Source organism: Platichthys flesus, chromosome 13, assembly GCF_949316205.1.
Source record: "Platichthys flesus chromosome 13, fPlaFle2.1, whole genome shotgun sequence".
NCBI classification, from domain to species: domain Eukaryota; kingdom Metazoa; phylum Chordata; class Actinopteri; order Pleuronectiformes; family Pleuronectidae; genus Platichthys; species Platichthys flesus.
In genome coordinates this window covers 10,694,962-10,722,554 of record NC_084957.1, presented here as the reverse complement: position 1 = coordinate 10,722,554, position 27,593 = coordinate 10,694,962, and the positions used below count along the sequence as shown (strand labels likewise).

Sequence of the window (27,593 nt, the reverse complement as noted above, 5' to 3'; positions counted from 1 at the left end):
CTACCCTTGAAAAGTTTTTGTATGTCTTTACAGTCTGTCTGATGTCCTCAGAAACAAAACACAGTGACAAAACCAATGTCAAAAGTACTACACGACAATTTCTAGGTTTTATTTTCAGGGTGCATGACAGAAATCGATGTGTATGAATGCAAATGTATTAAACAGAGAAAGTACAACGTGCTTATTCGCAAGCTTTACAAGAGCTTCAAGTTTCGAGTAAAGCGCTCTCTCCTGGTTTTCAGTCTTCAGAGGTTACAGTTTGTATTTACATGCTATGCCACATTGGTTCTGGTTGTTTACATGAAGTATGACTGTTATGGTCCATTTACATTGATTTCCCTTTTAAGAGACACTAAAACAGGCACACTCAGAGAGGAACATTTCATATGTCAGACCTTTCTTAACCACCGATGGATCATCAACAGCTCACTCTCAGTCCTCAGGCTTTTGTACTGATCAATGCTCCTCTCATCTTCGCCAGCCTCACTGCGAACATCTTCTACGCTTGTTGTTTGATCTCCCTGTCGCACGGCAGACAGAAACTCAAGCAGCCATTGAAGACCATTCTGGAATGTATTGTCAGTTGCTCTATACTTTATTGTGTCTTTTTGCCTTTCTTGTACTATGTGTACGAAGACCAAAAAGACTTAACATGGTTTGCCGTGTCATGGTTGATGGTGATTTACTTCATGAACAACAGCATGACGTGCTACGTTCGGCTAAACTTCTACTACTATGTCCAGATTGTCCCTGCACGGAGAGCTCTTTTGATCTGGGTAAAGAGGAACATGAAGTCTTTCATGATCTGGGCCTTTCTTCTCGACCAGATGGTTCTTTTGCTCATCTCCATTGCGAGTGTGGCAAGTCAATTTTCCAGGAGCTTTACGTATTCTAACAGCACAAGGACAGAATATAGCTTTGACCTGGACCTCTTAAACTTTTTTAGTTTTTACATCTTCATAGCTTACATCCTGTTGTGTCTGTGTGTCACAAGCGTTTCTAGCTTCTCAACGATCCTCTACCTCTACAGACACATGAGAAACGTGGCCGTGAGCGACAGCAGCTTCAACGCGCCGAGGAATCAAAGACATATGAGAGTGGCCATCACTGGCGCCTGCCAAGGAGCCATGTACTTCTTCTATGCCACCTACTACCTCTCAAGCTCATTGAGTAATGTCTACTCGCCGAACTTTAGGTTAGGTTACTGGGCCCTTTTCACTGTCGCCTCACTGTTCATATCAGGCACCACGGTCAACCTTGGGATCGGTCAGACTGTATTCAGGCAAAGGGCAGCCAGAACATGGATGGCACTCAAAGCACTGTGTAATGTTGGAGTGATAACAAGTGATGGCCAGAATGACATAGGGTTAAATATCTGATACTCTGAACTGTTGTTGTCCAAATGTCATAGTGATAATTAGGTGTCTGATCAGGTTGAGTTGAGGTCCATTGGTTTGCTTGTTAAAAATTTAATAGAATAGATTAATAAAGAATAGATTACTTTAAAGATTGTTATTACCCTCAAATCTATATGAATGAATGCTGATGACGAAGCTTGTAAGAATTAAGGAATTCTGGGTTTGTATTTAATCTTTTATATCTCATAAATCTCATTTTATTTGATCTAATCTCATTTTATCTTGTTTATTCTCATCTTGTTTCATCATATTATATCGGATGCAATTAAGAAACAATTGTCTTGTGATTACGATTCTTCACAACTATGACAATATTTGTTGTATATTACTTGTATGTTTTTTTTGTAGCTGTGGAATATTTGTTGTTGTTGTTGTGGGTCAGACTGCTATAAAAAATAACATATTGTACCACAATACTGTAATTGAATTGTCTGTAATTTGTTGCCTGGTAAAAACAATCATAATATGTACAATATTATAATAATACAAACACCCCCCCCCCCCCCCCCCCGAGTGCTCTGCGGTCTGAGCTCCTGTGGAGGCCGTGAAGGCACCATGAGTCCGGTCCAGCCCCCCCCCCTCCTTCAGATGTGTGTCAGTTGGACTGAAGAGGACACACACAGACACACACGTCAAGAAAAACAAATTTGCAGACCTATGAAAAATGCGTAAATGCACAATTGAAAGTAAAAGAAGACATTTTACTTTGTTTATCAACTGTGCACAGAAATATGTGTGTGAGGAATCTGGAGAAAAGAATTGATATCCTATTCAAAACAGCAGTATTATAAACTTTATGTGATATGTCCCAAATAGACCAGAACATGCAAAAATAAAATTGATGATGTATGGTCCTTAAAGTGCTGAAATATGAATATGTGCGTGCCACTGCTGTCGTATGGAAATGATCCGTTTCTTCATATTGATGGAACATGATAATAACAAACCACTGAAGGTTGTAAGTTCATTTTTACACCAGCTTAACGTGAGGAGCGACTTCCTGATCTGATAATTATGTTTATTTATTCCCTGTTTGTTGATATCCTGTATATGTAGCTGGTGAACATCTCATTCATGCACACTGACTGGAGAGGAAATATGTTGCTTTAAATGCATGTGTGTGTGTGCTTGTGTATGTCCTTTAAGTATAGATGATTGTGTGTGTGTGAAGAATAATGTACACCGTAACTGTATACCAGAAAGTTTTTAAATGTTTGAATGTAAAGGTGAATAATAATTAGATATTTCTGATGAAGTGCTATTTTTATTCATATGTGTTTTTTTGATCTGTTTTGGCGTTTTAGTCAGACGTGCTCATTTAAATAAAAAATATAGCAGAGCATTTTGTCTCTAATGAAATTATCTTTGAAAGTCTTTTGAATCATTCACAATTGTTACTCTGTTGTTGACACAGTTTATGTTGCAACTGTAAGAGATTGAATTCATATTGTTAAATAATTTAAAATCAAAATTACTGATACAGAAACAATAAACTTGTGGAAGTTACTTTCCTCAATAATATAAATTTTTGGTAAAACAATCAGTCAGATTTAAAATGTTGGCACAAAACAAGAATACAATCAGCAGTTAAAATATATTTTAAATGAGTAAAAAATAAATAAAGATATTATTACATACTATAGATATTTCTTCAACATAATTGTGGCTTTATTGTCACTTTGTGAAACTACTGAAGTCATGAGCCCAGAGAGGCAGAGCTTTTATCATAGCTGAACAAGTCGCCAAGTTACATATTTTGGGAGGTAAAGATAAATGATAACTCACAGCTAGATATCATGACAGTCAATGCATGTATCTGTTAACTGAAGTTCTGGCTGGCTTGAAACTTTGATGCCTTTTGTGTGTCTGCGCCACTCAAGTTGACTTCCTGTGGGTTAATAAATACCCACTTGTTGGGTAACGTATGGCTCACACATGCTGGGATAAGCTCCAGCTCCACCCCCTGCTACCCTTGAAAAGTTTTTGAATGTCTTTACAGTCTGTCTGATGTCCTCAGAAACAAAACACAGTGACAAAACTAATGTCAAAAGTACTACACGACAATCTCTAGGATTTATTTTCAGGGTGCATGACAGAAATCGATGTGTATGAATGCAAATGGATTAAACAAAGAAAGTACAAAGTGCTTATTCGCGAGCTTTACAGATGCTTCAAGTTTCGAGTAAAGCGCTCTCTCCTGGTTTTCAGTCTTCAGAGGTTACAGTTTCTATTTACATGCTATGCCACATTGGTTCTGGTTGTTTACATGATGTATGACTGTTATGGTCCATTTACATTGATTTCCCTTTTATAAGACTGGTGTAGAAGGGACCATAAAACAGACACAGTCCGAGAGGAACATTTTATACGTCGGACTTTTCTTAACCACCGATGGAACGCCAACAGCTCACTCTCAGTCCTCAGGCTTTTGTACTGATCAATGCTCCTCTCATCTTCGTCAGCCTCACTGCGAACATCTTCTACGCTTGTTGTTTGATCTCCCTGTCGCACGGCCGACAGAAACTCAAGCAGCCGTTGAAGACCATTCTGGAATGTATTGTCAGTTGCTCTATACTTTATTGTGTCTTTTTGCCTTTCTTGTATTATATGTACAACGACCAAAAAGACTTAACATGGTTTGCCCTGCCATGGGTGATGGTGATGTACTTCATGAACAACAGCATGACGTGCTACGTTCGGCTAAACTTCTACTACTATGTCCAGATTGTCCCTGCACGGCGAGCTCTTTGGATCTGGGTAAAGAGGAACATGAAGTCTTTCATGCTCTGGGCCTTTCTTCTCGACCAGATGGTTCTTCTGCTCAACTCCATTTTGAATGTGTTAAGTACATTTTCCAGGAGCTTTACGTATTCTAACAGCACAAGGACAGAATATAGCTTTGACCTGGACCTCTTGAACTTTTGTAATTTTTACATCTTCATAGCTTACATCCTGTTGTGTCTGTGTGTCACAAGCGTTTCTAGCTTCTCAACGATCCTCTACCTCTACAGACACATGAGAAATGTGGCCCTGAGCGGCAGCAGCTTCAACGCGCCGAGGAATCAAAGACATATGAGAGTGGCCATCACTGGCGCCTGCCAAGGAACCGTGTTCTTCCTCTATGCCACCTACTACCTCTCAAGCTCATTGAGTAATGTCTACTCGCCGAACTTTAGGTTAGGTTACTGGGCCCTTTTCACTGTCGCCTCACTGTTCATATCAGGCACCACGGTCAACCTTGGGATCGGTCAGACTGTATTCAGGCAAAGGGCAGCCAGAACGTGGACGGCACTCAAAGCACTGTGTAATGTTGGAGTGGTAACAAGCGATGGCCGGAATGACATAGGGTTAAATAGCTGATAGTCTTAACTTTTGATGTCCAAATGTCATAGTGATAATTAGGTGTCTGATCAGGTTGAGTTGAGGTCCATTGGTTTGCTTGATAAGAAATAGAATAGAATAGATTAATAAAGAATAGATTACTTTAAAGGTTGTTATTACCCTCAAATCTATATGAATGAATGCTGAAGACGAAGTTTGTAAGAATTAAGGAATTCTGGGTTTGTATTTAATCTTTTATATCTCATAAATCTCATTTTATTTGATCTAATCTCATTTTATCTTGTTTATTCTCATCTTGTTTCATCTTATTTTATCTGATGAACTTAAGAAACAATTGGCTTGTGATCATGATTCTTCACAACTATGACAAATATTTGTGGTATATTACTTGTATGTTTTTTTGTAGCTGTGGGATATTTGTTGTTGTTGTTGTGGTTCAGACTTCTATAAAAAATAACATATTATACCATAATACTGCAATTGAAGTGTCTGTAATTTGATGCTTGGTAAAAACAATCACAATATGTATAAATGTCAACTTATCCGGAGTCAATTTTGCTTTTTCAGGTACAAACAAAACCGTATTTTCCTGCAATTTGAAAGTAGGCGGTGTGAAGGTGGGATTTGTCCCCCTCCAAGTGCTCTGAGGTCTGAGCTTCTGTGGAGGCCGTGAAGGAACCATGAGTCCGGTCCAGCCCCCTCTCTTCAGATGTTTGTCAGTTGGACTGAAGAGGACTCTCACACACACAGGCGTCAAGAAAAATGAATTAGCAGACCTATACAAAATGCATAAATGCACAATTGAAAGTAAAAGAAGAAATGTAACTTTGTTTATCAACTGTGCACAAAAATATGTTTGTGAGGAATCTGGAGAAACAAATATATATTCTATTCAAAACAGAAGTGTTTTAAACTATATGTGATATGTCCCAAATAGACCATAACATGCAAAAGTAACATTGATGATGTATGGTCCTTAAAGTGATGAAATATGAATATGTGCGTGCCACTGCTGTCGTATGGAAATTATCCGTTTCTTCATATTGATGGAACATGATAATAACAAACCACTGAAGGTTGTGAGTTCATTTTTACACCAGCGTAACGTGAGGAAAGACTTCCTGATCTGATAATCATGTTTATTTATTCCCTGTATGTTGATATCCTGAATATGTAGCTGGTGAACATCTCATTCATACACACTGACTGGAGGGGAAATGTTGCTTTAAATGCGTGTGTGTGTGTGTGTGTGTGTGTTTGTGTGCTCGTGTATGTCCTCTAAGTATTGATGATTGTGTGTCTGAGAGGAATAATGAACTGTATACCAGAATGTTTTTAAGTGTTTGAATGTAAAGGTGTATAATAATTAGATATATCTGACGAAGTGCTATTTTTATGTATTTTTTATCATATGTGTTTTCATGATCTGTTGACTCTGGCATTTAAGTCAGACGGGCTTATTTAAATAAAAAATATAGCAGAGCTTTTTGTCTCTAATGAAATTATCTTTGAAAGTCTTTTGAATCATTTACAATTTTGACTCTGTTGTTGACACAGTTTAAGTTGCAACTGTAAGAGCTTGAATTTATATTGTTAAATAATTTAAAATCAAAATGATTGATATAAAAACAATAAACTTATCTTCCTCAATAATATAATTTTTGGTAAAATACTAGGTCAGATTTAAAATGGTTTATTATTACCTACTATAGATATTTCTTCAACGTAATTGTGGCTTTATTGTCACTTTGTGAAACTACTGAAGTCTTGAGCCCAGAGAGGCAGCGCTATTATTAGCTGAATAAGGCGTCCAAGCTACATATTCAGGGAGGTAAAGATAAATGATTACTCACAGCTAGATATCAGGAAAGTCAATGTATGTATCTGTTAACTGAAAGTTCTGGCCGGCTTGAAACTTTGATGCCTTTTGTGTGGTTGCTCCAATCAAGTTGACTTCCTGTGGGTTAATAAAAAAACATTTATAAGGTAACTTATGGCTCACAATTGCTGGGATAAGCTCCACCCCCCCCCACCCCCCGCTACCCTTGATAAGTTTTGTATGTCTTTACAGTCTGTCAGATGTCCTCAAAAACAAAAAACAGTGACAAAACTAATGTCAAAAGTACTACAAAACAATCTCTAGGATTTATTTTCAGGGTGCATGACAGAAATCGATGTGTGTGAATGAAAATGGATCAAACAAAGAAAGTACAACGTGCTTATTCGCGAGCTTTACAGATGCATCAAGTTTTGAGTAAAGCGCTCTCTCCTGGTTTTCAGTCTTCAGAGGTTACAGTTTGTATTTACATGCTATGCCACATTGGGTCTGGTTGTTTACATGATGTATGACTGTTATGGTCAATTTACATTAGTTTCCCTTTTAAAAGACTGGTGTAGAAGAGACCATAAAGCAGGCACACTCAGAGAGGAACATTTCATACGTCGGACTTTTCTTAACCACCGATGGATCATCAACTGCTCGATCTCAGTCCTCAGGCTTTTTTACTGATCAATGCTCCTCTCATCTTCTTCAGCCTCACTGCGAACATCTTCTATGCTTGTTGTTTGATCTCCCTGTCGCACGGCCGACAGAAACTCAAGCAGCCGTTGAAGACCATTCTGGAATGTATTGTCAGTTGCTCAATACTTTATTGTGTCTTTTTGCCTTTCTTATATTTTAAATACGAGGACCAAAAAGACTTAAAATTGTTTGCCGTGTCATGGGTGATGGTGATGTACTTTATGTACAACAGCATGACGTGTTACGCTCGGCTAAACTTCTACTACTATGTCCAGATTGTCCCTGCAAGGCGAGCTCTTTGGATCTGGGTAAAGAGGAACATAAAGTCTGTCATGATCTGGGCCTTTCTTTTCGACCAGATGGTTCTTCTGCTCAACTCCGTTTTTAATGTGTTACATCAATTTTCCGTGTGCTATACATACTCTAACTGCACAAGGACAGAATATAGCAATTACCCGGACCTGTTGAACTTTTTTATGTTTTACATCTTCATAGCTTACATCCTGGTGTGTCTGTGTGTCACAAGCGTTTCTAGCTTCTCAACGATCCTCTACCTCTACAGACACATGAGAAATGTGGCCCTGAGCGGCAGCAGCTTCAACGCGCCGAGGAATCAAAGACATATGAGAGTGGCCATCACTGGCGCCTGCCAAGGAGCCATGTACTTCCTCTATGCCACCTACTACCTCTCAAGCTCATTGAGTAATTTCTACTTGCCAAACTTTTTCTTAGGTTACTGGGCCCTTTTTACTGTCGCCTCTCTGTTCATATCAGGCACCACGGTCAACCTTGGGATCGGTCAGACTGTATTCAGGCAAAGGGCAGCCAGAACATGGACGGCACTCAAAGCACTGTGTAATGTTGGAGTGGTAACAAGTGATAGCCAGCTGACATCGGGTTAAATAGCCGATACTCTGAACTGTTGTTGTCCAAATGTAAGATAAGAATTAAGGAATTCTGGGTTTGTATTTAATCATATCTTGTTAAATCTCATTTTATTTGATCTAATCTCATTTTATCTTGTTTATTCTCATCTTGTTTCATCTTATTTTATCTGATGCACTTAAGCAACAATTGTCTTGTGATCAGGATTCTTCACAATTATGAAAAATATTTGTGGTATAATACTTTTTCTGTTTGTTTTGTAGCTGTGGGATACTTGTTCTTGTTGTTGTGGGTCAGACTTTAATACAAATAACATATTGTACCATAATACTGAATTGAAGTCTCTGTTATTTGTTGCTTGGTAAGAACATACGTATGAATGTCAACTTGTCCGGAGTCAAATTAGCTTTTTCAGGTACAAACAAAACTGTAATTTCTTGAAATTTGACTGGGATTTTCCCCTCCGAGTGCTCTGCGGTCTGAGCTTCTGTGTAGGCCGTGAAGGCACCATGAGTCCGGTCCAGCCCCCTCTCTTCTGATGTCTGGCTCACACAGACACACACACAGACACACACACTGTACACAGAGCAGTGGATGATATGATTTCACCGCACAACAACTCTAGGTTTCCCTCTGATATGTTTCTACAAGCTGCTTCGGTGAAACCATGAAGAGCGAACAAGGAGAAAAAGGGAAGAAGACGTAAAAATATTCAGGCGTAGATCCTTCAGGAATAGGAGATGATGGAGTCAACGGTTCTCCTCCTGCTCCAGGTGAGTGATCACAACCCGGGAGAGTTGACGTCAACGTCCGCTTCCAGCCACTCGCACGGTTTATTCAGTGTTTATCTGATTCTACATAAACTCACGACCACACGGCGCGTTTACCCCGTTGTTACCCGGATCCTCCCGCACTGTTTTCTCAACGTTTGGTGTCGACCTGTTGCCTTGTTGTTATATATCACATATATTCTACCGTTTGGATGTAAACAGTCTTGTCAGTTGGTCTCTCCAACGTCTTTTCTTTCCAGTGTCACCACAAAAATACTCGTATAGTAAAGAACATTTCGAGGAATGTTTGCCTGTCATCACCAAAAAGTTTAACCATAAACTGTTTATAAAGATGGACAACATGACATCAGCAGTAATAAGTAGAAATATAAAAGAAATATAGAAAAATATAAATGGAATTAAACTGATATACACAGCGTAAATAAATATATGATGTGAACATGTTGTGCTTTTGAGCAACAGCTGGTGTGTCTGTTGTTATTGTTTTCCTGTCTATGAATTCAATCTTTCCCATGAGATTCTCAGACATTAACCAGACACTGATGTCATTGTTACAGTCACAGTATTTTCACTCAAAACGTATTTTCTATGTTGAACTGTTCTTTCAAGATATTTTATAGCTTATTTGGCATTTTTTTTACGGTCTTAAATGTGTCTCTAACCGTCAGATCATTTAAGATGCACTCTGGGAAGTCTTCCCTCACGGCTGCCTAAAGCCTCAGGGGTTCAGAAAGCAATATGGCCCCAGCCCTGACCAAAATCCTGAAAGATGGCCACGGCATCCACCTGTCCTCACCTCTGTCCTCTGTCAGAGGGGAGTCCAATGGGAGAGCCGTGCACAGGACTGAGCTGGATCCTCACATGAGGCTGACAGAGGACTGTGACCCCCAGATGTGGCTGAACCTCTCCTTCTGTCCTTCTCTGGACCCCTGCCTGCCAGCGAGACCCCTGAAGGTCCTTGCCAACCCTCTGCTCCCTCCATGTCTGGAGGCGTCTGCCAGCCAGCGTGAGTCGGTGGTTCTCTCCAGCCCTGCTTCTCTCCTCGGATTCCTCTCCTTTAATGAAGATCTGAGAGGTGCTCATCAGGTGGTCTCGGTCCTACCAGGTGTACCGGACATGTTTTTAGGCCCTGTCCCTGAGCACAATAGCCAAGAGGCTTGTTTGCTGCATGGCCGCGGTGCTGCTCATGAATGTGGGCCAGATGGTGGTGATGTGCACCGCTCCCCTTTCACACTGACTAGTGTTTCTCAATCAGATTTCTTTGGGGAGATTAAGTCTCAGGACTGGGCTCCCTTTTTTCCACCCCCACCGACACTGACACAGGAGAGAGTAGCCAGAGTGGACTGTGCTCCTCTAGCTTCAGAGCAGTCTTGCAGTGGCAGCTTGAACTTTGACCAGCTGGTGCCAAGAGCTGTGCTGAAGGAGGCCATGAAGGAGCAGCTCTCTAGGCAGGAAGAGTTGCAAGGCCAAGCTTGCAGGCTAAAGAAGAGACTGCAAGCCCTACTCGGAGAGCACGCTTTGCGACACTGCAACCAGCAGCTTGAGGGGCTGAAACAGCACATTCATCTTGGGGATGTACTCAATGAGAGCCAGGACTCAAGCCATCTTGGTATAGTACCTCCACCATCGGGTGGCAAACCCTTTCTGTCTTCACTAGAGTCGTCCACAGCCTCATCTTCCTTCACAGAGCACAGGGAGTTGAGCCGCTCCAGCCAGGCGGTGTTGAGAGGCCTGCAGGAGGCTTTGGACTCTGAGGCCACAGCCAGCAGCAGCTCAGACGATGAGGTGGAGGAGGAGAAGAGTCTCAAAACCACATCATCACGTGTGTGAGTATCAACAAGTAGAAGTAACTTAAATTGTATGATAAGACATATTAAATCCCTTAAGATGGCTTTTATAGAGATGATGCTTATTTCTCTTCGCAATGCAAGGGTGGCAGATAGTGGCAACTGTAGTGTTATTTTACTTTTACCGGTGTGTCTCATATGGAGCCACAGTGTGTATGTGGCCATCACATCTGGTTATCACAGATAAATGCTTGAGAATCAAGCTACAAAGGAGAGACTGTAGAAACCCCCTGAACTGCAAGATTTGCACATTGAATTGATGCGAATCATCATTCCACACATTGTCAGGTGTAAAGTTACTCACAGCTCCTGCTTTTGTGAAGATAACAAAACCAGCTCAGAGGCGTCTGGACTGTTGTCACGCTTCCAGGAGATCTGTTGTTCTGTTCCAGTAATGTCTTTCCTGACCCAGCTGTGGTTCAGGCTGGAGTCATTGGCCTCGATTTAACTCAAGACAAGTGGACAACAAACAGCCGCAGACTCTCCTACTAGGCAACCTTTCAGTTCAGGACAATGAAGGCACTGTAAACAAGATTAAAAACAGCTCAAAAATGTTGTAACCTTGGGTGGACGAGCATATTTAGCCACATCCGTTTTAAATTATGATTATAATAGTCAATTCCGATCACATGTGATTAATCACAAATGTCAGGGATGACAAAATAAAGACTTATTTCCGGATGACAGCATAAGTTTTGGAAAGTCAGCTGTTCACCGAATGAGGTCCACTGTTATTTTGAAGTGTTGGACAGATATTTGTCTTGGCCACGAGCAAAGTTTACAGTGTGGTTGGCACAAGTTTTGTCCTCCTGGTGTTATGATGTCGTTTTTAGCCATGCACACACATTTCTCTCTTTATGCTGCAGTTGTAGCGAATTCTGCAATAAGCCAACCCTCCTAATCCGCAGGGCAGGAAATCAACGCAGACATGCCAGCATCCCTGCACCGTGCCAGCCACTCTGTGCCATAATGCCTCAGCTCTTCCTCTTTATAGTGAAAAATACCTTTCTCATATTTAAAACCCCTGTATGATGCTTCTTGGGCTTGTCCCATAGACTGTACAGAGAGATGGATGACCACATCCTCAAAAGTGAAGCCGTAATATCAAGGATATGGGTTCTGCCATTTTGGGCACTTGACATAAAAAATCTGGTCAGTAATGATTTTTTGCATCCGTGGCATTTAAGGGATAGTTCTCCGAAAATCTGATGCCGATGGAGGTGTGGAGAGTTTGAGTTCATAAAACACTTTCAGGGGTAAACTGTATTGGAACCCCTTCTTTAGAAGTAAAAAAATAACAGAGCTATACCTTTAAGAGCCTACCGATTCGACCAATAGTGAGACGGTCTCAGCTTTCAATCGTGATGTTTCAAACCCATTTTTATAGCATCAAATAACTAATTAAAACCAAATTGAATGTACAAATTTGCTTTTGAACTAACATCAATGTAATATTTAACGTTTATTTGGTCAATATCCACCGACATGAAGGAAGCTGGGCTAATGACCTATACTTCAGGGGGCAATCCAGTTGATTTTGCTTTTGAGGAGCTGTCATTTCCTTTATCTTTAAATGCAGACTAAAGTTTGTCCCTTGTTTTTTGTGTGTCACAGCTTTTGCAGATAGATGTTTTTGCAATTCCTTAAATTGTGCGGATGGTGTGCTAAGTTCTGTCTTGCGTCATTGTGTTACCAGGTCAATGCGCTTCCTGGTCAACATGAAGTGGAGATGTCAATGTGTTATTACTTTTCCCAGAAGTGGGGTTACATCCTGTTCCTGATGGGTCATTGTAAAAAAGCTTTCAACCCATTATCACAGTGGTTTTGACTTCTGGCCACTTTTACCTTTCATTTAGGACTTAAGCCAGGTCTGGTTTAGATGCAGTGGCATTTAGTTCTGTATAGTTCTTCAAGGTGTCTGCGATTTTCTGAATCAGTGTGATAAAAAGGTAAAGTTTAAGTCTGCTTATGTGAAAACATGGGACAAAGTGGAGTTTTTTATGAGTGCCTTTTTATTTGGCCAGCATAAGTCGTTTAGGAGGTGTCAGCTTGCCTTTTGTCCGAGCGTTCTCTTCCTTCACGGAACAATGCTCTGTGCTTCGTCAGTAAATCTCCCCCTGGGGAGTTTTTGTGGCAGGTTCCGCCTCCTTGAGGATATTGCCATGCTGGAGAAGGATCGGGTCGTTGTCCTCCTCTAGAAAATGTGGAAACGGTTGACCTTTATGAACTTGTAACACACAGACAGTGTTTGGATTTCAGTTTGAAACCATGTGTCCACGTCGCTCTTTTTTATGCACTGACAGCAGGTCCTTCACACCTACAGCTGTTGCTCATTTTCTGTTTCCAGTCTGTTTAAATATACTGCATGGGAGTCTTTTGAAAGGCTAAATACTGGAAAGTTTAACTGACACACCCTAAAACCCTAATGCAGCTACACAAGCCAAGAGCCCGTGTTCAAAGAGGGGAATTCATAAGCCTAAAGAACTACTTGCTGGGGCTGGCCTTGGATTCCACCAAGTTGTGGCAGCGCCAACTCATTTTTTCTCACTGTGGAGGGAGGCCAGTGGGTTGCTAGACCTCACACTTCATTCGTATGTGTCAATAACTTCACGATAAATAGTGTAAGAGACAGGGTACTTGTGAACTTGCACACTGTCAGGTGGAAGCCAACCTCTCCTCTCCTCTCCTCTCCTCTCCTCTCCTCTCCTCTCCTCTCCTCTCCTCTCCTCTCCTCTCCTCTCCTCTTCTCTACTCTCCTCTCCTCTCCTCTCCTCTCCTCTCCTCTCCTCTCCTCTCCTCTCCTCTCCTCTCCTCTCCTCTACTCTCCTCTCCTCTACTCTCCTCTCCTCTCCTCTCCTCCTCCTGATTCGCGTAATGCTCGGCAAATATTCCTGGAATTTTCTCATTATAGAGTTGGAAAGAGCCGCAGGGCAGCCAGGTCTGGTCATTGTCTATGGAGGAAAGACATCGCCTACTGCTTAGCGAAGGGTATCAGCTTGTGTGGAGTGACCCTTTCCACTGGTCGAAAAACCAACTAACACCCACAACCATCAGATTTTTGTCCGCAATGACAAATGGATGCAATCCGCATTCACTCCTGGGTCAAGTTTTTATTGGACCCAACTCTGATAATCAGTGATGGAAATGTGACACCAGGTTGAACTTGTAGAGATGGTGAGACAGCAAACTTTTGCCTCAGGCAAAGTCCTTTACTGGCAATCAGAAAGGAGTCAATTGTCTTTTTGGCCATGTTTAAAAAACCTGGCTTTACCCTCTAAATCAAAAAGAGATTAAACTCAATTTAGAGCCAGTTGGTTACCATTTACTGTGTATACCTTGTTATTCATTCTCCTCCAGATCAACACCAAACTAGGCTTGGAAAAACAAAACGTCATTTACTTTCAGGCTAATATTAGTTTAGTTACCTTGTAATACTAAATATTATCGTGAAGTATTCTGCCAGTATCTGCTTCCTGCCCGGCCTAACCTTTCTCTGTCCTGCATCCGAGTGTTTAAAGTGGGGGGAGTCACTCCCTTTCTGAGCCAAGGTCCAAGAGCAGTGCCATAGCAACTATTGGCCCACTGTAACTATTACACACACACACTCACACACACACACACACACACACACAGACACACATACACACACACACACACACACACACACACACAGACACACACACACACACACACACACACACACACACACACACACACACACACACACACACACAGGATAAATGTTAACTGAACAGTCTAGTGCCATGGAAACACACTATAGACACACACCACACAAATCAACAATGTTCTATTCTGTGGGATAGATAAGCTTTTGTGCTTCAGCAAAAATGCAGCCCTCCCTCCAAACGGTGTTAGGATGCTAAACAATTTAAGCTCTAAACTGCAACAGGGCTGTGTAAAAAGGTGGTATGTTGACTGTGCAGCAGCACAGATGTGTCAAACTGTTTGCTCTGTCTTTACTCTCTTTGTGTCGCTCAGTCTCACTCTCTGGTGACACACATGTTCCTGGTAGGGATACTCATATGCTAACCTCCTCACACACTTCCTGTGGTTGGATTTCAGCAGATGTATTTGGGGTTTTTATGACCCACATTTAATATCCTTAAATTGTTGCTGCCTTTATAACCAAATTCCAAAGTGTTACAAGGACATTCACTTCTTGTGAGGTTGGATCATAGTCTGAAGCCTCTGATGAAAGGGAATAAAATATATCGTAATACTATAACATGGGTGTAAATGTTCTCTCTCTCTCTCTCTCTCATCTGCCACTCCACCCCTCCTGGCAGCAGCAGCAGCAGCAGCAGATGTGCGAGGCGATGGCTGGAAGAGAGAGTGGAGCTGGGCAGCAGATGGAGCTGGCTGCAGCTGCGTCTGTCCGAGCTGGAGGGGAGGATACAGCAACTGGTGGAGCTCCACAAGCATATCCGCTCGTCCAAAGTAAAACAATACTCCTCTGTCTCCACCTCAGTCAAGGGCAGTTGACATAATGTAACATCTGGCAGATATAAAGATATCATCAACTTATTGTATCTAGACAACTTTGGTGTCTTATTGTATCAGGCTAAGTCTTGGTGATCTAGGTTTTCTCACCTTCACATTTTACTGTGCAGTTATTAACCACTAGGGGACAGAGAGATTATGGAACAAACTGTAGAATGTATGTAAAAATAGACAAAAAATGGCAGCTCCCCAAAAACGAGGGCGAAAGGCCTCAAATCGCCCAATTGTGGCTGTCTACATTATAGGTCATAAACCCCACGTCCTCCATGTTAGTGGAGGGGACATGAACCAAAATCAAAACTACACAGTAATTTTTTTCTCAGAGATGGTTGTGTCATTTGAAGTAGTTCTTATCAAACATGTATTTTCCAAATTTTCATCTTCCTTTGGTTTTAAATTGCTGATGTGATGTTGGATGAACTGCACGATTGACAACTGAGACTGACCCATCACAATTGGTTGAGCGCCTTTATCGACGACCTTTATATTTTTATCTCCATCCAAACAAAACCTTTGGTTCTGAAAAGCTACATGTATATGGACATATTATATATGTATCAATAGATTAGATCTTTGTTTTTTCACTCATGATGGTCATTCTTAAAAAGGATTATAAATTCAATAGTGGAACATCCGTGTTTTTCTGTGGCTCTTAGGGGGGTGTGGTGCTCGCAGCGTCCCAGCCGCTGACCGACAGGCAGATTCAGAAGACCCTTCTAAAGGAAGTGAAAGGGTTATGCTGCACAGCGTCAGATGCTGACACTGAAACTTGCAGCCCCACACACCTTCTGCACAGCATAGAGAGGCAGGTAGGTGAGATGAGCTAGCACACACACACACAAACACACACCCCTGTAATGGTGAGTGTGTCTGGAGTCAAGAGGATTAATAATCCAATTATTCTTCGACACTTTGTAAGGACATCAACTTTTTTAACGTACTCTTTTGTCATACCTATCTCTGTGAGAGAAATATTAAACTTATTAATTAAGGTTATCCTGTTTGACCTGTGTGTTTTTGTGCTAAATTACAAACTGGAAATGGGATGCATGAATTCCTACTGCTTCATGAAGTCTATTGTCACTTAAATCAAGAGAACATTTCCAATCATCCTTCCACCTGTAAAGACTGTTCCACTCACCCTCAGGCGTTTAATCATTTCAGAGAAATTTGTTTTAAAAACTGCAGGAGGTAAAAATAACTTTTTGTTTCACAGTAAGAGGTGATCTGAGGATACTTAAGTTTTAAATAACCATGCAACCGTTTAGTTTGCTGAATACAACCCAAACTGTGCATCCTTGGGGCCAAGATAGAGAAAGAATGGTATTTAGATGGTTAAGAATGTATTGTGGTTATGTATGGTTAAGAGCATATATTTGTTTGCATATATCTATCCTTCAAAAGTGCCATGTAAAATATGATAAAGTATTAAACAATGTGTTCAACAGCAGATGTACGCCACTTCAAGCTCTGCAGTGAGACATTTGAAAGGAATGTAAATTATAAATATTCATTAATATGTAACGAATGATGAAAAAAGAGGCTTCTGAGGTTCAAAACAACCAGGATTCTTTAATCTGTGTGTTTTCTTTGGTAGCATGAATAACAGCATTTTCTATGGAAATCCAAAATACCTCACACAGCACATGTCTCTCTCTGATCATTCGATAATCACTTCAAAGCAAAGGACATTAGAGAACTGAGAGAACAGTGTGTTGGTGACTCCATCACACGCTGTCACTTCTCTTTCTGTTGAGACGACGGACTGTCAATTCGTCTCTTGTGAAATGTATTTATGTTGGTGACGTCTCTCATTACAGAGCGCCCAGCTCAGCCAGATCGTCAGAAGTCTGATGCCTCCTCTCAGCTTTTCACCGCTCTCGAAACAAGCACCGACCTGTAAAGACAAGAGATCCTTCACCAGGTGGAGAACACACACAGCGAGAGTGTTGCACATATATCAACATAATCTGTGATGCTCATGAGTTGGGGGTTAAAGGATGCGTTCATTATGTTGTTCGGAGACAATGTGTGTTTGTTTTTTGGTTAGATTGTTTGTTAACAGATTATTAAAAAACTATTGGTCAGATAATCATGAAACTGGGTAGAAGGATGGTTTAAAAATCCACCATCCAATGAATGTTCATATGCAGAATGTATTTACAGAGATTAATAAATGTGTGCACTTGGGTGCAGATTGAAATTAGGGGATTACTGGGATTTGGCAGAAGTATGTGCAGAGTACAATTCTGGTTCATCGTAGGAATCCTAGACTCATACTAGATTTGATCAGACATGCCCCAAATTTCCATCAGACAAGCTAACAATACTAAATAATAGTTTGTCTTATCGGTTGTATCCACTCTCTGTTTTTAGCCTTGGCTGTAGAATATATTATCATGGCTGAGCCCATGCTCCCTGTTTGTAGTGTAACCCAGTGAAACAGTCGGCTCCCATCTGGCCTGACTTGAATCATCCCTTCATGTTCTCTCTTCCTGCTGCCTTTTTAACTCTCTGCCTGCCTCTGGAGATAGAAGCAGTGTAGTAAAGAGAAGACGCTCTGCGTGTTAATGCATCGACAGGAAAAAGGTTTTTTTAAGCAAGTTATTTGTTTCAGCTCGTCGTTTGTGAACAGCGTCTGAGAGACGCAAGACCTTCAGAATCTTACCCTTTTATTGCCTGTGATCTGATCATGAATCACATCCCTGACATTTACACGGCCTCATGTGATCTCTTCCCTTCAGTGGTCAGAGAGAAGATGATGCTTTTCTGCCTGGCGGCTCTAAGAGACAGAGACTGGCGACCACAAGGCGGCACAAGGCTGATGCGTGGGTCTGTGCCCGAACCCGGCCTTTGGTCTCATACCACAAGCCCAAACTGTTCACCATCAACACACACAACTCCAGCAGTTCACAGGTAGGCCCGGGTGCATTACCCAGCCCGCCCATCTGAATATTTACTAACAACTTAGCGTCGAACCACACAAGCACATTCTCTATGACATCTGGAATATCTCAAGTGCACATACACACATCTGAATGATATGACATCTGAATCCAGCGGGGGAAACCCCTGCTGTGTTCTCACATCGACTTCCCCTGGATATCTACAGACATTATGGTAGGAGGCCAGGCGAAGAAAGTCTGAAATTTTCCTTCACACATGCACGTCCTCCAGAGAAAGTTCGGAGGAGCTGCGGAGTTCAGCGCGTGTCTGAAGCAGCTTATGTTAAGACTTGAGAAGCCCATCCCCATGGCCCTTACATCTTCTCACTGTGTAACTATTCTTAGCTTAATCCTGCTCTGTGCTGCTCATACAAATCAATTTCGTCATGGATACGCTACTGTTTATATTCATTAGTGCTTCTTGTATCCCTGCACAATTCTCTCTATCCTGAGGACAAGTGCTAATCACTATGCTCTATTATTTTACCACCAGCCAACTCTACGCAACCACAGGGTTTCACAGTAAAGGTTGGAAAGCTGATGAACACATCACATTATATAAAGGTTATATTCGCGATTGATCTAATACAAATTACTCACTTATACATGTTAAATGTGTCTTCAAAGCAGTTGCTCTTGGCCCTGTTTCAGTGAGGGGTGCCATATCGCTTAAGAAGCCCCTCAAATTAAATAGGACTGAATGTTTAAAGCCCCACACCGGCTTTTAATCAAACACTAGAATCTGATGGATTTGCTTCAAATAAACAAATCTAATCTGTGGTATTAGTCGAAAGCTCCAGCCTTTATTAAGCTCCAGGGGGTATATGCATAATGCTATGTTCTTTCTGCCAGTAGATAGGCAATCTGATTCAGTTTATTTTTAGTGGCGTCTTTATTTAAAGCTGCACCGAACAATACGTTGGTGGATCAAATGACTGAGTGTAAACCCAAGTTGCTGTTCTTTGTAAACAACTCACAGTGAACGAGTACGAAATTTCCTTTACTGGCTCATCTTTGAGATTGAGCTATTTCAAGAGGACTGTTGATCAGTCTGACACAACAGAACACAAGTCTATTGGGCCTGTGATAGAATCCTAAGATATAATCCTTATTGCATGTGAAATATAAATATAGACTATTGAAATACAAAATCTGGCTGAACACTATTATTTCAGACTGTTTAAAAAATCCTAGAGCCATTACAGCTGCTATAATTAACGGCACCAAACCACCATATTATTGCCAGATGTCAAAGAAAGTGCTCAAACTGAGACCTTCCTGAAAAACCTTCTGATGAATATTTTTCTCTTTCTCTTGTTTTCTTTTCTCTTGTGCTCCAGAAGCCGTGGAAGTCCATGTCCACACTCAGCTCTTCACTCTCTTCATCTTCCTATTCGTGCTGCTCCTCACCCGCTGTCCTGAGTTCTGATGCCGGCTGCAGCTCCTGCAGCTCGGCCCTGACCTCCAGGAGAAAGAGCTCCAGACCTCACTGTGCGATGTCTCTTTCATTTGGTAGGAGAAACCTTAACATGGCATAGTGAGGAGGTTTAATGGCCACAATTTTGTATCAAATGTTTCGTCCTTGATTGCATTTGTATTTCACAAATTCTTCTTTGAATTTTTTTACAATTTTACTCTCAGGCACTCCTCAGGCCCACCCCCCACAGAGAGCCCTTGCTCGAGAAGAATGGTCCCAGTCGCCCACTCCAGTACACTTCAAGAGACGCACCTCCACGCCACTGCACGAAAGTAAGATCCTGCCCTTTACAAGAACTGATTACAGATCCTCTTTATCTGTGTGCTCTCACATCCCGTCTGCTCCTGTCTTCTTCTGTTTTGCTCCACTTTGTGAGGTTTGGTCCATTTTCACCAACACAGTAGAAAACACGCAGCATGTCATCGAAGCAGTATGTTAAGATGTTGCCTGTGAGCGGGGTTAGAGCCCGACTGTAACCTGCTGTGCTGATGTCATAGACAACCAATAAGCAAGAGAACAGGAAGGCAGGTTTGCTTTTTGAAAGACTGGACCTGCTGTTTTGTTGCCTTTATTCAACTAACAGATGGAGACATAGAAATCAGAAAGCCTTTATTGTCTTTGTAAGAGCTGTTTGCTTTTGTTTGTTTTTTTTGTGAGGCAGATGAACATGTAAACTTGTATGATAGGCTGTACATGTGTAAGTGTATGTACACACACATTATTTAGTTATTTTAGTTTCCAGTATTATATAAAGTTTATCGGCACTATCTTTTTTAAACATCATAAAATACACAATTATGACTGTTGTTGGTATGATTAATATTATACAAGAAAATATAATTCTGTAATAACTGGAAATTTATACAAAACAAGGATATTGATTTGAGCGAGTTCACAAAAAAGTATAATATAAATTGGGAATATAATATAATATTATCTTATCTTATATTCTATTATATTGGTTAATTTTAAACACATATAATATCATTATAAACTGTAAGGATAATGATCTCATTGCTTGTGTTCAGTAAAGAGACACTCTGGAAAATGATGCTGCTGTAAAGCCTCCCACTATGTCTGCTTGTTTTCTCCCTGTGGACCAGTGTAATTGGTTGCTAGCATGTCAGATATCCCCCTGTGTTTGAATGAGGCTTCGAGGTGAACAGTAGATGGACATGAAATCATTCAGCATTTCATTGATTTTGAAATTGTGTCTGAATACATTTGTGTAATTAATGATTTTTTGCCTTTGTATTTACTCACCTATGGCAGCTATTATTTCAGTGGCTTTTGTGGTCATCCAAAATGGAGATCAATGTTCCACAGGAACCATTGACTGGTTGATTGTAAGATCTCCCCAAGCAGTAAGGTGTAGCCAAGCAGGGTTGACTAAACCTTACAAAGATGTCACTTTTTTTCATTTTCGGTTAACTACCGATCTAAAAATAGACACAGAATGATTTACCTGAACTCAGAGTTTCTAAAGGTGGACACACAAAGGAGGGAGATGGAGAATGGATGAACACATCACTCACCCATCACCCTGTCGATTTCCTGTCAGCTTGAATGATCTTATTCTCCCTTGTCGCGAGGAGGAGAAGACAGTGTGTCTCCTCATTTTATCCCCTGACATGTAGCATCAACCCTGTTATCCTTTCTGGTCATTGTTAATAAAGAATGAGTTAACTAGTCAAAACAAGCAGGAGATAGAAACATGGCTGACTTGGAGAATAATGATTGAACTAGATTTATAGGAGAATAAGGAAGCAGTTTTTTTTCTGAGCTTTTTTCAGTTGTTCCTAATGAGGAGAGAGCATTTGTGGACCATGTTGGACCCAGAATGTTCTTAATGATAATGATTTAAACAATAGTCCATAAATTGCTTTCTTCCTTACCTCTTCCTTCCTTCTTTTCTCCTTATGAATTCTTCTGGAGTTCTTTGTGTACATTTCTATGATTTATTTGTCTGTTACTTGTCTCATTAATGAAAATGGGAGAAGAGGTTAAACAAATCTACTTTTAGCACATGTAAATAATTACTGGTGGAATGGCCAGAACACTGAGACCAGTGGTTAAGGATGAGCTTTTGTACACTTTAACCAAAGTGAAAAGTCCCAGACGAACTGAAGGGGAGGTTGAAGGGAAAGCTTATTCCTGTAGTGTATGAACTCAGTTTTGTTTGTGTGTGTCATCATAGGTCACAAATACAAGCAGCATGCAAGACATCTTAAAAGCAGAGTTATGGGTCTGTCACCTATCAGGATGACAGGCTCTGCTCAGGGTCAACACAGGAGAGCCAATCAGAAGGAGAGGAAGAGGGGACACAGCCACAGGCTTGAGGAAGGTGTGTGACGTATGCAGTGTATGCATCGCAAGTAAACAGTAAATCAGTCTGTGACACTTGGCGTCACTCGGTTTGTGTGACATCTTTTTGAAATCAATGACGTGTGTGTGTTTGTGCTCAGATTATAAAGATGTCCTGTACCGGTCGTGTGAGCCGGAGGGAAGTTCAGACGAAGTGCTGGAAGAAAGCTACACACAGTTCCCACGCAAGCAGGACTCTCAAGTAAATCATTTACAGATTACATTAGTACACAGAAGCTTAACTCACTGTTTGCTTCTCAATCATAACTCACACGTTGAAAGGAATTTTATTGATACAGAATCCGGATCATTTTCCATATCTGCACCAAATGTACCCTGTTCATAGATATTAGCACTCAACAGAAATCTCTACATTATTTCTTCCTTGGCCCAAAACCCACCACTTCCATCAATTTCCAAATCAATCAAGGATTAAAAAAAAAAAATGTTAGTACTGCTAACAGTCAAATAAACAGCAATGAAATTATTACCTACCAGGTCTAGATGATTCAAGGTCAAAAATATTGGATAGAAGTTAAATGTTTTTGAATTTTTATACTTGAAATGAAATTGTATATTGAATTAAATCCTATATTTACTTCAAATGATTCCCACTCACCAGACCAAATCTGTGTACCGCAGATCCACATGCATCACTTGATCCCTGCATCTGTTAAATGTGCGAGGACTGTGTCGGTCTGTGTGAACGTGTCTGAATCATTGGTGTGAACTGTCACGTTGTTCTTACTTCAGCTCGGCATGTGTTTCCTTTCAGGGCTCTGTTCGCAAACATCAGGGAGAAAGTGTTTACAACATCAACAACATTGTCCTCCCCATGTCACTGACCAAAGTGGAGAAGCTGCAGTACAAACACATCCTCACACCGCGGTATGGAACAAACCCACCCGTAAAGGATTGCCATAAAATTCTTCAAGTCACTTTTGTGTTACGTCTTAAAAACCAAGTACATGAAATACTTTTTTTCACCCACCCTAAACACTTTAATAAATGTACTAACTGTATGTACTTCGTTTTTTAATAAATAATGATAACAAATTATTTGCCAAAATTACAGGTTGATTATCTCTGATTCGTTACATTATTGTTTTCAGTTAACTTTCTGCTTTCGATCTTTGAAAGACAGATAAAGAAAGTGGAGTTTGACATTGTCCATTGACATTATCCTTCTTTGTGCAGTTGGCGGCTGCTGTCCAGTCAGTCTCCGCGAGAGGAAGAGACAGAGCGGAAGGAGGACAGTGAGGAAGAACAGGTGATGTCTTATACCTTTTTTAAACATGAGCACTTTATTTGAATTCTTTGAAAAACATCCTCCTCATCCGTTTGTGTTGTGTGCAGGTGGAGGAGCTCAGCGATGGAGCCTTTGCTCAGAGGCACCTGGCTTTGGAGAAGAAAGAGAAACTGCGCTGGACCTCGTGGGGAATGAGAAAATGCTTCAGGCATCGTACAAGGTACAAACACACACACACACACACACACACACACACACACACACACACACACACAAAGTCCTACTATCGTTCAGTATCCATATTGTTGTTTTAGATTCCTTGACTTGTTTTTAAAGCACTTCTAATCTTGCACCAGCATAGATGTCTCACATGCTTGATGTATATGAACCTTCTGGTACAAATCAGTTAGCTGTTCCACAGTGCAGGACGAAACCCTGTGGTGAGGCAGCTTTTAGCTTTTGTGCTCCAAATCGAGTTAAGGTCCTGAGAGCAGCCAGAAATACTGAAACCTTTAGAAAGTAAGTCATCTCTTAAGTCACGTTTGATTAAGTCTGATTTATAGACATTTCTTTATTTTATTCTATTTATGTGGTATATTTATCAGTGCTCCCACACAACCTGGAAAACATGGAAAGAGTACTTTTCTAGTCAAGGAAACAATCCGGGATTTGATCAAAATGACAATATATCTTTGAAATAATCTTCATCGTCTTGGAATTTTTTTATGCAGTTTATGCCCATACTAACCTCCCCTATGTAAACTTCAGTGCATAAACTAAACTAAAACACCACATCCTTATACCTACTTGATGACATGGTAGCACAAGTTAAAAATTCAGCATTCTCAATTCCAGCCCAAACCTCACTGAAAGCAACGCTACCACATTCATCAGGACTGAAGAGTTTATCAGACTTTCTCAAATGTCAGAAACAACAGGCAGTGTTTGTCACAGCCTTTAATACTTAAATCACAACAAAGAGAAGCATGTGACAGTTGGATTAGAATCCTGAGCTCACAAAGACTGTGCTGACTCTGCAATGCAGCTGTTGGAGAGTCAGTGTGTTCACCTCTGTGCATGTAAATACAATCTGTGTGAAAGTGGAATGCTGAGAGATCTCTTGGCAGAGTTTCATGGGGTATGCTTGTTTTTTCACTCCAGATCTGGCAGCAGGCTGTCAGGCGGTGGGGGCGGGGTGTTCACATCAGGAGAGGAGAGTTCCGCGGAGTGGAGCGGTGCTCAGCTGGAAACAGACGGACAGCCGAGCTCGGAGGAGTGGCTGGTGAGATCAAAAGCAACACAGCTGAAACCTCAGATCCACCAAACCAATATCTGAATATCGGAGGATTAGGATCCTGGTGACATAGGCAGGAACTCACTAGTTATTTATAACATAAAAGCTCTAAATTACAATTTCTCTGTCTTTCTTTAATTGCTTAAGTTTGGTCCTTGATCAAGATAATCTGTGTTTGGTCGATGTTTTAACGCTGATAGCAGCTGGTGGTTTCTGAAATGGGTTTTACACTGGAGGGAAGAACGTTTTTCTCAGATGTGACTCAAATTGAATAATAATGAGTCTGGGGTCAGAGTGGGTCAAAGATCTAAGTTGTCAATTCTTTCCTTCACGATCAAAATTATAAAAACACCCAGATTGGGCATAAAAATGCGAAATGGACATAACGACTATGTTCACAGGTTTTGTTTTATTAGGCTGAAATTTGTTTGGGTATTTGAGTTTCTCTTCTTGAAAATTGCAACACTCTTTTATTATCGTGTTCCTCCAAAACATTTTCAGACCTTAAAGTTGCCACTGTTTCCGTTGGGGAAGTTCTGAAACGTTCAAACTTGAGATTTGAAAGGGCAAACCTTTATTTTGAAATTCCGCAGACCTACGCCTGCACTCCTGTTGCAGTCTGTTATTTTCAGAGTTGAGTTTGCAACACCCACTTTTCAGAGATTGACCCACAAATTGATTTTGGCAGGGTTCTCCTGCAGCTCTGTTCTTGGAACTTCGAAAGCCATGTTTTGAATAAGAGTAGGGATCCAGGAGGCAGGGGCACTTGCTAAACATATTATTTGCTCTGTGCTGAAATACAATAACATTTCAGGTTCATGACGTGTTGACAGACTATGCACAGGATTTTTTTTTTTAGATCGCAGAATTTCGACCTTTCGAAACGTTTTTCTCTTCTAGTTTTAGAATGTGGCTTAACATTTATCCCAAATAAACTGACTGATGTATTTATTTGCTTGTACAAAATTATTTCTCACATCAATCTGAAAGATTTAATGTAGCGTTCCAGTCCGGGATGAAATTGGGTTATTTGTGCGTGAGCAGAATTACAAAGAGTACGTTACATAAAAATGCACTAAAGACTATTCAGTAGTCCTTCCCAGGAGTGTTGTGTGTGTTATGAGGATTAGAAGGATTCTCAAGAGCCAACACAGATACTCGTCGCTCCTTTCTTGAATCGACGTTGCTCTGATTGCAATACTCTCTAGAGTTTTCGCTTTGATTGGACGAGTGAGTCGATACTAAACCAGACCGTCCTAATCAACCTTCTCCACGCCACCAATTTCCTCCTTCACTGCCTTACACTACTTATGCACCCATACAAACCCTGATTGAAGCACGACCTTAGCTTTTTTATTTTAAAACCGGCTTCTGAGCCCTGCACGGTCTAAATTCAGAGAAGGGACGGATATGGGAAAAGCAATTGTCATGATTCGGAGCATTATTTTAGGGGGTCATGGCATAAATAATATATCAGATAAATGGGTTACACTGTCATCTCTGTGTCTATCGCAATCATTACCCACTATACAAACTAAACTCTGTTGTGTTCTCCGGCAGCCTCAGACACCGTGGGAACGACGAGTGTTTCCTCTGGACGAGGGTGAGGACGAAGCCCTCCTCTCTGACAGTTTAGTGTGCTCAGATTCTGGTTATCGATCCGCATCGAAGAACTCCAACTCCCAGCTCTCCCCTGCACAATCCTCAGGTGCTACACTGCCCTCTGGTGAACAAAGCGCCAACATTACATCTCAAGGCAGCTGAGGGAGCAGTGCCTTAACCCTTTTTATTGTAAGTCAGGGAATATTGTGAATGTTGTGTTTATTATCTATTCAATAATGGATTCCTGGTTTTATTTTTTACATTTATTCATTCATAAAGTATACTTTTAAATTTTGGATCTTAATTTACTCAGAAATAAAGGAAGAATTAGTGTTCTGTTCTTCTTTCTCCTTTTTTTAAATGGAAAATCTCTCTTTTTGCCAATTAATGAAAAGGGGAAGAAGACCATTGTAACTGAATAACACTGAGATTGTAATGTTGTCAGAAAAATGAAAATTTTATTTAAAAACTGTTGCAGCTATCTGAAAACTTGCTTCACTTTCCAAATAGTTTTCATGTCAAATATTAACAGACGAGTATTTCTCATTTTGAAGTACTTTGCATCAAATCCAGGTCACAGTCAAACGATTCTAATAATAAGGAATGTTTTGACAGTTACTTATATGACTTATATGTTATAATTGTAAATTAAGTAATAATTATATTATTTCCTCTCCAGATTGCCTCACGTCTGGGAACGGAAGGAGAAAATTTGCCCTGGGAGCCTCGATTTTTGATACTAAATACATTTCATGTGTATAGTGATCTGATGTCATTTGATAAATACTTTTAAGCAAAAGCTTTTATTTTATGAATATTGTAACACGTGTAGTTGTAACTGTAGCTCCTGCTACACTTTCAGGTTTTAATGTAAAGAAATGTATACCAGCACAACTCCCCTGTAGTCTCAGGTTTGTGTACTGTTTGTAGTTGTCACCTGCTATTTATTTTCACTGTTGTCTTAACAAGTCTGTATAAAAAAGACTTATAAAATATATACATATGTCAACCTTCACCTGAGTTACGTGAGCTTTTTGATTTCATGGTATTTGTGGATATATGTCAAAGCAACAGGTAAGTGGGGAGATATCAATTATATCCTTCTTTTCAAGGACATATTATATTTAAGGAATTTACAGATGAGTAAACTTAGTTAAATACAGTGGATGTCATACTTTTCCTGCCTTTATATTATATTTATACTGATATAAATATTTATATTGAGTGGGAAAGATAAAGCATATAGTTCGTTTCAGTCATATGAAATATGTCTACAACTTCGACCAAGTTTATTTAGCTATGATGTCATTGATGTGAGCTAATACTGGAAGAAGAGA

General features: G+C 40.5%; 3 protein-coding genes across 6 annotated transcripts; all 3 read left to right on the top strand.

The window, feature by feature from the left end:
• The first annotated feature begins 86 nt into the window (after positions 1-86).
• Positions 87-4,778, top strand: LOC133967085 (uncharacterized). Its single transcript, XM_062402300.1, has 2 exons — positions 87-1,378; positions 3,881-4,778. Exons 1-2 carry the CDS (start codon positions 411-413, stop codon positions 4,776-4,778), a joined length of 1,866 nt encoding a protein of 621 aa, XP_062258284.1. The 5' UTR covers positions 87-410.
• Positions 4,779-7,514: 2,736 nt separating this feature from the next.
• LOC133967082 (taste receptor type 2 member 8-like) lies at positions 7,515-8,183 on the top strand. The gene has a single exon (XM_062402297.1). The coding sequence runs from the start codon at positions 7,515-7,517 to the stop codon at positions 8,181-8,183; it is 669 nt and encodes a 222-aa protein (XP_062258281.1).
• Positions 8,184-8,734: 551 nt separating this feature from the next.
• kansl1l (KAT8 regulatory NSL complex subunit 1-like) lies at positions 8,735-27,271 on the top strand. 4 transcript variants are annotated; one of them, XM_062402835.1, is made up of 16 exons: positions 8,735-8,939; positions 9,626-10,783; positions 15,118-15,262; positions 15,982-16,134; positions 17,146-17,249; positions 18,070-18,241; positions 19,611-19,782; positions 19,912-20,019; positions 21,945-22,091; positions 22,213-22,313; positions 22,887-22,999; positions 23,309-23,381; positions 23,468-23,580; positions 24,522-24,642; positions 26,215-26,445; positions 26,936-27,271. In XM_062402835.1, the coding sequence occupies exons 2-15, from the start codon at positions 9,696-9,698 to the stop codon at positions 26,416-26,418; spliced, it is 2,814 nt and encodes a 937-aa protein (XP_062258819.1). In that variant the 5' UTR covers positions 8,735-8,939; positions 9,626-9,695; the 3' UTR covers positions 26,419-26,445; positions 26,936-27,271. The 4 variants fall into 4 exon arrangements, with proteins under 4 accessions (XP_062258819.1, XP_062258816.1, XP_062258818.1 ...); XM_062402832.1 differs by having other exon boundaries at positions 15,115-15,262; XM_062402834.1 differs by having other exon boundaries at positions 15,112-15,262; positions 19,614-19,782.
• The last annotated feature ends 322 nt before the right edge of the window (positions 27,272-27,593 follow it).